At 37.4% G+C, this 13,930-nt stretch overlaps 1 protein-coding gene across 2 annotated transcripts in view; it reads left to right on the top strand.

Moving 5' to 3' along the window:
* AVL9 (AVL9 cell migration associated) overlaps window positions 1-13,930 on the top strand; it is a 425,217-nt gene that overhangs the window by 275,641 nt on the left and 135,646 nt on the right. For both annotated transcript variants that reach the window (XM_085607507.1, XM_085607508.1), the window contains exon 6: window positions 3,894-3,960. In XM_085607507.1, coding sequence (XP_085463633.1) covers window positions 3,894-3,960 — 67 coding nt within the window. The remainder of the gene's footprint in view (window positions 1-3,893; window positions 3,961-13,930) is intronic.

Genomic DNA, 13,930 nt, shown 5'->3' with positions numbered 1-13,930 from the left:
TTAAAGATTTAAAGAAAATCCTACCTAAAGTTAAATGTTTATTATATATAATTAATTTAAATTATAGTTTCGGAACAATTAGTTACATGCATTTTTAAAATACAAAACGGTAATTAAAATATGTATTATTAGTTAAATATTTTTAGCATTACATTATATTTATATATGTTTCTTTTTTTTTTTTTAAAGTGAAATATGTGAATTCATTTTAATATTATTTTTATGGGATCCTTATGCTGAACTATAATACAGAACGCTGGTCACAGAAAAGACTGGGAGGCCTGAATGACAAAAGTGGGTGTTGTCCTATGTGCTTAAACTCCTGTACGGAGAATGAGGTTCACATGTTGTTTGGTTGTAGTGCCTACCTGAAGGCTCGAAAGAAATGGCTAAAACCCATGTGTACTCTCCTAGGAACCAGATCCTGTTCTACAGCATACAGGATTATAAAAAGCAATACAACCCAGTTTATTGTATTTAGCATAAGCAGGTTCCTTTACTCTGTGTATATTATTCGCAGGAAACTTGGTCAGATACTCTGAGTAGGACCTCCGTATATGCTTATAAAAATCTGTTCCTAAAATGAAATGTGTTTTAAATTGAGGAGATGAAAATTTATTCTTGTATTACATTTTTAAACTTATTATTTTAAAGTGTTGCTGCATGTATGCTATTATGATTCTCTGGTTTTTTTTTTTATATATACATGTGTCTTTTATGGCCAAATTGGCCGAAATAAATAAATAAATAAATAAATATTATTTTTTATGAGCTTTCAAGTCCCTGCCTTCATTATTTTATGGGGAAGTGTTGCAGTACAAGTGGTTGGCCATGTATAGTACTGGACGTACTACAGGTTGGTGCTGGAGACTTTTTCTAGCCACTCCTCCTGCCCTCCCACATTTACTACAAATTCGTTCACGTATGTATGCAAAATTCTCTACAGTCGAGCAGAGATCTCCACACACAAAAGATATGCAAGTAAGAGACCTCCAACATGTAAGTTTGAGAATAGCATTTTGTTGTGCATAAGTAGTACTATTGTAGTATTACCAAATGTACTACAAAATAAAGTTTGTGAATAGACCCCATAGAGTTAAGAGGAAACATTTGTATTTCTGGTATGTGACACATTGACACACATGGTCGGGTATAGGTGCAGTCTCATCACAGATAGGTCTTATTTGCATGATATATAATTCACAAATCTTTTATTATTTTTTTTATCTATTGGCCTTAACGTGTCTTCTCAACTACTGGCCTTAAGGTGCCTTTAACCTGTGACTGGGGAGGGACTAATCAAACAGTTTGGACTGAACCAGAGAGATGTAAGAGAGGGAATCATGTTTGGGTACAGTTCTCATCTTCAGGTGATTGAGTAAGATGTCCTGGACCAGATCACTAAACATATTCGTGGTAATGTTATTGCATATTCTTAGTTGTAACTAGTGCAGTGCTTGTTGCAAACACCACATCTCTACGTATAGAACAGAACAATATCAGTACTTCTAAGCATGCTGCTATTCTTAGATTGGGACAGGCACACAGCACAAAGGCTATGGTGCCCTATGACACAGACATAGTGTACCTTTCCTGAGGGTTGACCTACCAAAGATTTTTATATTTTTTCAATTTTTCATGGGCTTACTAATTTCAGTGGGAAAACCTGTATCTGGTGATTTATCAGCTGACAGCCTGCTATATGTACATCTATTACTGCCTAACCATGGTCCGGATAATTGAGATCTCTGAGACTCCCTGTATTTCAGTGAAAACACTTTGTTACGGTGTCATGTATTACTACTTCCTGGTCAGTGTAAGGTCTAATATCTGTGTGCACTCTATAAATCCTCTCAGCGGCTTGTACATGAAAGCTAGAGTTAAGCTGGTGACCAAGGAACATTATGGGGTTTTAATAACTGACAAGTGGGATATAGTTATAACAAAATGGAACACCCCCCCCCCCCCCCCCCCCCATATTTATCGTTATTTCAAAGGCAAACCTCAGGAACGAAGAAGTAATCTTGTGACATAGTGGTTGTAACGTGCATGGTGTAGGGTTGATGCAATGGACTTTACAGACTCTATGGGTTTGATATTAGTGGTGGGGGAATGAATGAATGAAAGAAACCAGGAAAGAACACAAATTGGTGCCATTGTAGGAGAACAACTTGCACTGTACTTAGTAGGTCACAGTTTAAGATGGTGTAGTAAATTGTGAGAGGGAACGTTATCTTAAAAGTTTGGCCTAGATACCCGATTAACTCTTTTGAAAAGGGATTCATTAAAGGGATGGATTTTAGCTGCCACTGAAGTGACTTCAACATAAGTCAAACTGACATTGATGCAGGTTCTTGTTTTTGCTGTTGACCTTGAGCAGTGTCTTTGGGGGCTATTCACAAAGATAAGCTTACATGTGAGGAAATTTACCGGTTTAAGTTTACTCTTACACTTTAGAGTAACTTTACTACTTTTAATTATTAACCACGTACAAGTTTAAAGTTACACAGAAGTGTAGCTTTGCATGTTCCCACTCTCTGAATACAGGTAGTGGAGCCTAATGCACGAGCATAACTTTACTACTTGTAATTTTTTACTCACAGGCAGAAGTCTCTGCTACCTAGAAGATTTCCCAATACGAAAGTATCAAGACAAGTTTTAAAGTTTATTAAACCAAAGGAATTAATTAATACAAATATTTTTATGTTAAATATTAATGTAAATTAATTTTAAAAGTAGGACACAAAAAATGCTACAACATTAACTTAATTTGTAATTAAATAGTTAATTATTTTTAATATATTAAATAAAAATGTTCTTACATTTTAAATAAAATAATCCTACCTAAAGTATAAAATGTATATCTATTTCGTAAACATTATATAAAGTTATGTATATAATTATTTCGAATTAATTTAAATTATTTTAAACTAATATCTAGGTTCTTTTTATATATATATATATATATATATATATATATATATATATATATATATATATATATATATATATATATATATTAAAAACAAATAAATATATATATATTAAAAACAAATAAATATATATATATATGTATGTATATATGTATGTATATATATATATATGTATGTAACATTAAATGACATTTATTTCCAAATTTTAAAACACTTAAATAAGTTGATTTAATTAAAATGAATTCCTATGGGCTTATATTTTAAGTTCCTTGCTTCATTACTGTCTGTGTTTAGTATTAGTGGTTGGCCATGTGTGGTGCAGGACTAACTCCAACTTTGAGTTGGAGTACATGTATGACTGTTTGGGGGCTTTTGTGGCTGTAGTAACTATATAAGTGTCGTTTGTGCATAGCAATGAGCACGGGCATGTCCCACCTTAAATCCCTCTTTACTTTTATCTAAACCCCTGTTATTTAATAATACATATCTCCCATTTCTCAACCACTCCCCCGTCCCTCCCACATTTAATACTAAAACATAAACTTACTAGTGCGTAGATCTCTACCCCGACTGCAACTAGACACAAGTGGAGATTTAGCATTTTGTAGTGATAGTATACTATTATGTACTACAAACTACATCAAAATGTAGTTAGTGAATAGTCCCTATTGGTTTTAAGTACATTCTCCACTTACAGTTGAAATGTATTTACTAATGTGTCAAATAACCCAAAAACTGCACTGCCAGGCTCTATCTCAAAAAGCAGGACAAAATTGAAATGTGGCAAATTACGTTTTCATTTCCTGCATATGTTTTGGTGCATGCCAGAAAACTGTTATCTCTGTGACGTACAGTTCCTTTTCCGGCCTGGGCTTCTGTGCTACGCGGGTAGATTGTGCGCGCGCCTTCCTTTATTGACTGACTCTGAACCCCAGTAACCTCTCTGTTTTCCAATTCAAGGAGTTGTACGAGAACATGAACAGCTCTTTGGGCGGCGCACCTTTGGAAGGCTCCCAGTTGTACCTCGGTAAGTGATGTTTACAGGGGTGTGAATGTACAGTAGGACAGGTGTTAGTGTAGCAGGTAATGAGAATTTCACATCCCTTTCCGAATTACTTTTATGTTGCAGAAATGTGTATTGTCAAGCCCGGTAACTGAAGGTGTGACTTAAAAATACGTAATAATTAATCATTTAAAATTAACCTTTTTTTTATAGGCTTTGACTATAATATTGGGCATTGAGTATTTTAAAAGCAAGCCATAATTAATATTTGAAAAACAGAAGAAACCTGGTATTTCCTCAAGTATTACAAACCAGACTAGCACCTACACAAGAGCCGTATCTAAAGGAGCTGTCCTGGGAATTTCCGTTTTTGTTCTTTGGGAAGCCACGTTCACCATCAAATTTACTTCATACATTTCGCATCATCTACATTTCGTGCACCAGATGAATGTAAGTCATTACAAACAAAAAGGGAGATGTGGAATATACAATATATTGAGGGGTAAAGTGGTCAAGGAAGGAAATGAGAGAAAAAGAGGAAAACTTGAGCGAAAAAATGATTAATACATTTTACCTAGGGGTGTACGAAACTCATATTTTGCTGTAGCGCAATTATGTGAAATCACCACAGAATGACACAAAATTATGTGTTATTATGGAAACTGCATCTTGTACTCAAAAAATTATGTGAACGGTCTGTTTGGGTGAAAAGTCAACTAAAAAATGTTGAATTTCGATTCCATATCCACTCACTCGCATTCAAAACACTGCTGCTCACATTGAGATTTGTAGTTTTGGACTCAGAAACAAACGATCCATTCAGGTAAAAAATTTACCTGCAATGCTGCTCATGTTAAAAAAAAAATTACAAATGCCCAAACGATACAGTTTCCGTTAAAATTTCTCCCCGAAATTACGCAATGTGGCTTAATCTCAGTAATTTTGCATGCATTTCGTTACGCAAAATTACATCCGCATAATTAAAATTTCACCCAGGCCTAATTTGAAGGTATTTTAACAATGTTTCTTGGAGCACACATATACTTCTATAATCCAATTATGTATATAAGAAACAAAATTCAACAAAATCCAATTGGGCTCTTGTTGTTCTCTTCTTTAATGTCATCAAATTCCAATCCCTTACGCCACCGCGTTTCGCCGTGGTAGGGATAACCTACGGCTTCCTCAGGGCTGGAAATAATACAGAGTAAGCATTTGTAATCACATCACGTAGCACTTTACATTAGTGCCATAGAGCCCATATTTTTACAACCTCGTGCAAAGGACTATTCAAGCCTACAGCTAGTGCAACTAATTTCTACATAAGCCCAGATTAAAGTGGCTATACCATCCTTATTTTAACATATAATTTAAAGTCACATTAGATACATATCAGGCAGTTCATCATTTTACTTCTTTCTTGCATCCAATTCATTGTGATATTGCGGCCATGCTATTAAGTCCATTGACTAAACCATAGTGTTTTTATATATCTATATAGCCTACGTGAGGAATATATAAGAACATGTAATTCGACGCCGGTACCTTAAGTTTCTCAAATGCGTTTCTGTTAAACCAAAGTAAAACAAAATTTCTTGTCACTCCAGAGAGCGCGAGGCAAGGGTTTATCAGTGCAAAATACTCGATCATTAACCTCCATAATTTTCAACAATATCTCCTACCTCATTAAGGGCATATATCAGTGTTAAGTCCAACTATTTTATTCCTTTCAAAGTCGAAAATTTTCCATGATATGAACAAGCTCCAAATCTAGATAAACAAGTAACATTCTGTTTAGTGCCGTTAAATTATGAAACCTTGCTAACCAGAAATAAATCAATTAGACTATCAAGTTGTCCTTCCCTTACCTTCCAATATTAATAGTTATGGCGTAACTTGATCCCAAGTCCGCTATGGAAATATCTCATCGACCAGAATTGCTATTATTTTCAGTCTGCTTGTATATAGTGTTCAAAATCTGAAACACAAATCCAACGCAACAAATTTTACAAGCTGCCCTCACTACTTGACGTAAAACGATGCATTTCATAAATCAAAATTGAAGCGTCCCTACCGTTTTATTTCAAGTCGCAATATAGCCCAATGAAATGGCAAGACGCCGCCAACGCCTAGCGGGTAGAATAGATACCGGAAAATCAGGTTACCATTTTGCAATTATGTTAAGTAATTTACATGCACCTAAAGAATAGGAGTATAAGGAAACCCCCCTTTTACCTCTCCGTATCTCTGTATCACTGCACCCGAGTACAGGCGAGGACCAGCGTCTTCCGGGTTCGCGGTAGAAATTATCTTTATCCAAAATTGAAAAAGGACTACTCCAGCCCCCATTTGTTTAAGCGCCATCTTAACCTAGTACTAAAACAATACGGCAGTCTGTATTCAGTTCAAAAACAATCTTTATATTATTTATCAGTACCTCTTTCTAAATAAATACTTTTTTATATATAAAGTGTTTAATAACAATATCTCTAGCGATCCATAATTATAGGTAACTTAACCTCATTTACCAACATCCACAAATTGTCTGTGCCACGTTTCATAATTGTAGGTAACTTCACCTTATTCATGAACAATCGTAAATTCACTACGAAATTCAGGAAATGGACAACAACTATTAATGTTCCACACAAATTGTCTGCGCCTCGTTTCATAATTATAGGTAACTTCACCTTATTCATAAGCAATCGTAAGTTCACAGCGAAGTTCAGGAAATGGGCAACAACTATTAATGTTCCACCAAATATCGTGACTTTACTTCGCATATCACCAAGTGACTTCTTACATCTACTACTTGCTGATTCCAAACGAACTATGCGTTGATCATATCGTACGTTAATCACATTACACGACCAAAGGCTCCCATACTGTAATGCTAATTTTTTATCAGATTGTTTGAACCGCCATACAGTAGCCCACTTATTAGGTAATCTTATAAATTCTGCGAATTAGAGGGTGAGTCTCACTGTCACCAGAATCAATATGTAATCTGTTCATTGTCATTAGTCATAACCAACCTTATGCTCCTTAATCAATCTCCCAAAAAGTACTGTAGTTCATGATCGAAATTTAAGCTGTCTTCTACGGCTCTTAAACGCATGATCCACCTTGCCTCGTGCCTCCGCAACATTAGTTCTCTATTTCCACCCCGTGGGTCAATTTTGATATGCTCAATTCCAAAGAATCTAAAACTTTTTTTGTCATCCTGGGCTGCGCAATTGTGTACGTGCTCTGCAATAGGGTACCGTATGTCATTCTGTCTAATTGCTCTTAAGTGTTCACTAATGCGTTCCTTTAACATTCGTATAGTACTTTCTACATATATTTTAGTGCATTTACATTCAATTATATAAATGACCTATTTAGTACTGCAGGTTATATTAGTTAGTATATCATACACTTTGCCATTATTAATCCGAAATTGCTTAGTCTTATCGTTGGCACACTTGCACATCCCACAATGACCACATTTGAAAAAGCCCCTAGAATGCTGATCTAACCATGTCTCTGGTTGTTTCCTTTGCGGGTAACTAGGACTTAACATTAAGCCTAAAGTTCTACCTCTGCGAAATGTGACTTGAGGTTGCGCACCAATATGGCTTTCTAAAGTTTTATCCATTTTTAATATGTGTCAATGCTTATTCATGCTTTTCAGCAAAATGTTTCCAATCGGTGTGTAATCAGTAATGACCCTAATGTGTTGTGCAGTATGTATATTATTTTTTGATGGTTTTAGGGTGGATATGCGTTTCGTTTTCAATGCCCTATCCTTTGCCACTAGTACATCTCTTTTACAATATCCTCTTTGAAGGAATCTCTTTTCCATATCCTTGATACACTCCTCAAACTGTGAATTTTCACTACAGTTCCTTCTTGCCCTGATCATCTCCCCAAAAGGGATTGCTCTCATCTGGTGCCGTGGGTGAGCACTCTTTGCATGCAAGATTGCATTGCATGAAGTTGGTTTGCGATACATCTTGCTTTGAATACAATTGTCCTTCACGTATAATTCCACATCTAAAAATATTATTTTTGTGGTACTGTGACTCGTGGTGAATCTAATATTCATGTCATTGCTATAAACCTCCCCCAATATAGGATATGTTCATTCCAACGACTAGCTCCTGGGCCCCAGACAAACACTTCTTCCAGCCATCCCATAAATATATTGGCATAGGCTGGTGAAAATCTGGAGCCCATAGCTACACCTTGGGTCTGTTTAAACCACTCCTCTTTGAATAAAAAGAAGTTATTGGACAATATTAGCTCCGTCATAGCTAATAACATTCGTGTATGTTCTCAGTGACTTGCTGGTCTTTTGGACAGGAAATGATTTAGTGCCTTTAGACCTAGTTCATTCTTAATGTTCGTATACAACGAGACCACATCAAGGGTCACCAGTATCATGCCTGGGTCCCAACTGATGTCTCCCAATATATTCAGAACATGGCGAGTATCCTTTATATATGAGGGCAAATTAGTCATTATTGGTTGCAAAAATACATCCACAAATTGTGACAGGTGTTCCGTCGGTCCCCCAATACCCGACACAATTGGCCTCCCTGGTGGAAAAGGGAGGTCTTTATGAATTTTCGGCAAAGTATACAAACCGGGGTATCTTGGACGATTTACTTTCAGAAACATGTACTCATCATCATCCAAAAGTCCCTTTTCATGCCATGATTTCAAACAACCATTAATCATATTTGTCAAAGTGTACATAGGGTTATTAGCAACTTTCTCATAACACAATACATCACTCAATTAAGAATATATTTCATGTTCGTAATCCACTTTGTTCATTAGCACTATATTCCCTCCTTTATCCGCTTTCCGGATAATCAATTCAGTATTTCCCATTAATTCTTTTAGGGCACATCTCTCATGTACTGTCAAATTGTCTTTCACATAACCTCCCGGGGGTGTCTTTTTGATGCTATCATCCAAGTCTGAAATAACTAGTCGGTGAAATATTTCTATGATATTTCCACTAATCAAATTGGGAGACCATCTGGACTTACTCTTAAGTCCACTAGATACTGTCAAATCTGGTCTAATATCCAGATCTTCCAAAACCCTGGCTATCGTTACCGGGTCTTCCTCTAGCTCTGTAATTGAGAGGAGGTTGACCGTATCCTGGATATCATTAATGGTTAACGAATTAGGCATCATACTACATATTTGCATTGTAGTTTCTTTATTTGGCTTAGGGTTTTGTGCAAAATACTTCTTCAATTTCAACCGTCTGATGTATTTGAACACATCAATTTTAGTATCACATATATCGCCTCTTACACTTGGACAAAATCCCAAACCTTTCTTAAGTAAATCCTTCATATTCTCCGTAAGTACAATGTTGGATAGATTCACTACCTCCACCTCTTTATCAGTCCCCGTAATTATTCCTTCTTGTCCCAGGACCATGTTTTCATTCCTGCCCTGTCTCCTCCTGCCACCTCTCTTCTTTCCCCTTCTTGTTTTTTTGTAGTTCCAGTTCGCCTGGCCTGCTCTCGATTCCCCCTCTTTATGCGGTTTACCTCTTGTAAGAAAGAGGTGTTCCCCAAAGGGTGCAATTGCCTTATTAGTGAGCCAGATACCCCTTCCGTGTCACTACCACTCGGAGGGATGGTACTCAAGGAGGTATTGCTAGAACTTCCAGATAATGGTTCTGGTAGTTTTTTGCCTTTATCCATTTGCATAAGATAGTCATACTTCTTGGAGAAAGTAAAAACCCTCCCACTATTATAATCAATCTCGTCTCGCTTTAATTCGCGAGCTTTTATCTGTTTAATATCATTCTGGTGGTTACCCAGGACACCTTTCAAGATTTCGTAATTTTTAGCTGTAGGGTCAGGCAGGTTAAGTGCAGTAATCTCACCCTCTAATTGTGCAATTTCAATTTGTAATTTCGCTACCTTCCTGTCTGCGTTCTCTATTAAAATTTCCATTAATTTCATTGAACTGGATGTCAGCTCTTTCTCCCATACCTCTAATAAGTCTTCATCAAGATCATCATAGGTCGGTATGATTTGCGAACTGAGTCCCCTAGGTACTATATTAAGCTTGACATATTGCTTTAGGGTCGCCCCGTCACACCATTTGGACATCTCAGACCCTTTCAATCGCTCTAGTTTCACAAATTTATCTCGTAGTCCTTCATTCTTTTGTTGATTGCCACTTTTGACTGCTTCATTAACAGTACTTCCCTTACATAGGTTGTCAAATAGTTCAGCTGCCAGTCTTTTTCGCTCTAAATTATCACTCATTTTCTATATTTTTAATGGTGCCTATAGAGCCGCCCTCCCTCAATTAAGAATCAATGCTGTTGGGTGTACAGGATATAATGGCGCTCATATTGTAATCACACTTTGAAGGTATATTTTGATCACCATTTGGAAGGGAGGCAAGCCAGGGTAAACGGCTGAAGGTACACCTGTATTCAAAATCTTTTGCTAATCCTAAACCTGCAAGAAAGAAATGGACGTGACAGACATTTTAAAGGATTAAAACTCTGGATGGCCTTTAAAACAGTGTAGCAGATTAGGTACCAAACAACCAAAGACCGAGTGAGCCAAAGAAAATTCAGCATAGCCTTTTTATCTTGTGTTTAAGGAAATATTATTTTGAAGCTTCAGAAGGTGTGTAGAAACAGAGGGTATTAGTTTTTTGTTGCTTTAGAACGGGTGAGGAATCAGTTGATCGTATCGGTCCTGCAATATTCTTCACCACAAAGGCCTTGCATTCCAGATTTTGGTTTCTCTCTAATAGTTGGATTCGTTTTGGTCCATGCTGGCATGTAAACCCGCTGTAAGCATGTCTAAGCCTGGCACTAACCTGACTCTGGCCCAAGTGTATGCATCGGCCATGCAGAGCCCTTCCTCCAAATTTCCTCTCATGGTTCTTTTTGTGAGGGCTTTAATACATTTGCAATTGAAATATTTTGTTTGTAGTCGAATGAGGTCCTTGAGTTTTGATCTGCTGGTATTTCCTGATTTCTTTTTATTGCGTAAGAGTTCAAGAAAAGTCCGTTGGTGTTGGCCAGTAGGGCGGGCTGAGCTGTTCAAGTGCTTATGTGTTTTTTTTATCGCCGAACCTTTTCCATTCCAATCTACATACTGTAGGTCTGGTGTCAATTTCTGGTCTGTTGGTGGTCGGTATATGATGATAAGGTGTGCATGGGAAGGGATTTGCTGTTCCTTTGGAATCCGAGATGGAAGCCTTATTGATAATTTTGATTTGAGCTTTTCAATGTTTATAATTGACATGGGATTATCGAAGTTTTATGGTTGTTTTACCCTCTCCTATCGATTGGTGCCCTCTCTCTCTCTACGTTCTTTCTTGTAATAGTTCAGTACAGCCACTTAAAATGTCATTCTTTCGCATTGTTTGGGGTTATCTACTAAGGTTACCATTCATTCATGCACTTGGGCACTGAGATGCACCTAGAGAGAGTTATTATTAGTTGCAGTGTCCCTTGGAATGACCATCATCTCTTTTGACCTGACTTCTACATTAAGACTGGGTGCCACCATCACGCCATGTAGGCTATGTTCTGTATCTCTCACTGAGGAGGGTTCATAAGTAGTTGGGCTGCCCATTTTGTATATATGAAAACCCCAGGCCCGCCTTCAAGGTCACTTGGAGCCCAACAATTACTCAGTTGCTGTTCCTGTGTCTGACCGGCCTCGATCAATGGGGCTAGGGGTGGGGGTTGATATTCATACTTTTCCCTCCCTCTCCTTCTCCCTTTCAATCTCTAGCCTGCTTCTCTTTTTTCGCTTTGCTCAAGAGTGTCTTTGGGCACTCAACCTTTATTGGGGTGGATACTTTAGCCAATCGTCATTTCCCTTCACTTGACACACTATTTGTCCAGTTGATGGCTTCAACACGTCACCCAAATCATGTAGCAACTATTCTCTTAGAGTCATGCAGCGTCCCATGAAACATTTTGGACATTTGGGCTTTCAGGGGTGTGACTTGGCGCTGGAAACTCAATGAGGGAACACACTGCATCACAGGCTGTGGCATAGTGAATATATTTGCAAAAATATAGGGGTACCCCTGAATACATTTCCTAAATCAGGATCAAAATGACAAATGTGAACAAACCATTTGGGAAATGAATAAAAAGTGGACCTTCACATTGACAAAGACAATATGTAAATCACCAGGATTCATATTGTATCAAAATACATTTTTTATTTCTGAAAATGTTTTTTGTATTTTGTCTCTTATATAATCTAATTTAACTGAAAAGATGTCAAAAACAGAAGTAATCACAATGTAACTTCTAAATTGGTCTATGAATACATGATTCTTGCTAACAGTATTCAAACATACTTACTCATTCATACATGGCCTAATAATACATAATATTTACCTGGAATATGTCATGCCAATATGATATATGATGTTTTAGTTAGACATGAACTATACAGTGAAATCACTTCAAAACAAATCTGACTACATATTTTTAAGAATAAAAAACAATCTTGTTTGCCATGGCTAACGTAATTCGTATCCTACGCGCATTTTGGCATTACGCCTTCATCAGATAGCCGTGTCGGTCTCATAGAATCTAGAAAAAACACATGTATAAGAAAAGAGACTGTTTTAAGTACATATTGAGGGTCCTACTGGGAGTTTCTCCTCATGTCTGAGTCAGATACAATATCTTTAAAAGCGATACATTTAAGAATGTCACCGGAAACATTAAGCAATTAAAGAATGTTGAAGAAGAACGAGATATGAAACATGTCCCAAGTTGGAATAATATGTAAAGATCTTTGAAAAATTCCTTAAATCACCAAACACCGTGCTATAATACAGAAGATTCTTGGGAATAGAAAGAATTACCTCTTGAAAGAAAAACCGTGTATATGCAAAAAAGTCCTTAGTTGTGACGTAGAGCTAAACATTATGATAATTTGTGACATAAAAGAACAAGTTAGTGCTCAAAGAAACCCTAAAAGTGCTCCCTATTTACCTAATAGGTATATTTACCTTGTCAGATGCGCTACATCATCTGACTGTGAAGATTGGGACGGCAATACACATCCTGAACCCGCAAGCCCGTCCTGTGCCAAACTCTTCTCTTTCTTCTAATTCAATTTACTGTTTTCTTTCTCATCCTAACCTCTGGTCTTTCTTCCATTTTTCCTCTGAGTTACCGAAAACCGGATGGTACCCCCTTACGGCAATCCACAATGATGCCTGTGGTCCATTCGGTTTCGGCGAGATCTCGATCTGTTTAGAGGCCTGTCACAAGGCGCTCAGTGTCATTTGATCCCAGGCAGAGCTGACTTATGCGGCTTTGCGAAAACCACGCGGTGGACCATCCCGCATCCTGGTAGAACTCTCTGAAACTTAAGGTAAAAGCGATCCCTGCCTGATAAATACAGGACCTTTTTGAAATGATTAAAAATAGTGGCGTGCAACAGGCAATTAACTACCATTCCTGTTTCTTACAGGACCCGCCTTGATAATACCAATAATACTGATGGTAGCACCGGCAGGGCGCTGGAATAACGAAGCATAATCCCGTATTCTTAATGGAACAGGAACTCTAAAGATTGATCACATTACCATACAGGTAATGAATTCCCCTTTTTTACAGTATTAGAACTTCTGACTCTGGAAGACACATGCTAATATGTTTCCCCTTTTTCGCAGAGAGTTCCCTCGCCACACTATTAGCCATCCTGTGCTATAGTGTATTAATCTTCAACCGAAACTCTGTGCTATACATGACAAGCAGCCCCTTCTTTCCTCTCACAATTGGGGTAAGAGCCTCTACATGCTACCACAAAAACCTCAAGTAAAAAACTCTAGGTTTCAAATCTTAACCTCTCCTTCTCCCACAATTAGCACCCGGCTGGGTCCCATTGTGAGTACACACTTCTCATGTGGCTGCGCGAAACTACGAGGTATTCATACTATAGTCTCTCTCCCTTTAGTCGCATTTGTGCCATTAATT

Source organism: Triturus cristatus, chromosome 5_2 (genome assembly GCF_964204655.1).
Source record: "Triturus cristatus chromosome 5_2, aTriCri1.1, whole genome shotgun sequence".
In the NCBI taxonomy this organism is placed as follows: domain Eukaryota; kingdom Metazoa; phylum Chordata; class Amphibia; order Caudata; family Salamandridae; genus Triturus; species Triturus cristatus.
Note: the sequence above shows the minus strand (reverse complement) of the source record. Positions and strands in the feature narration are given on the sequence as shown.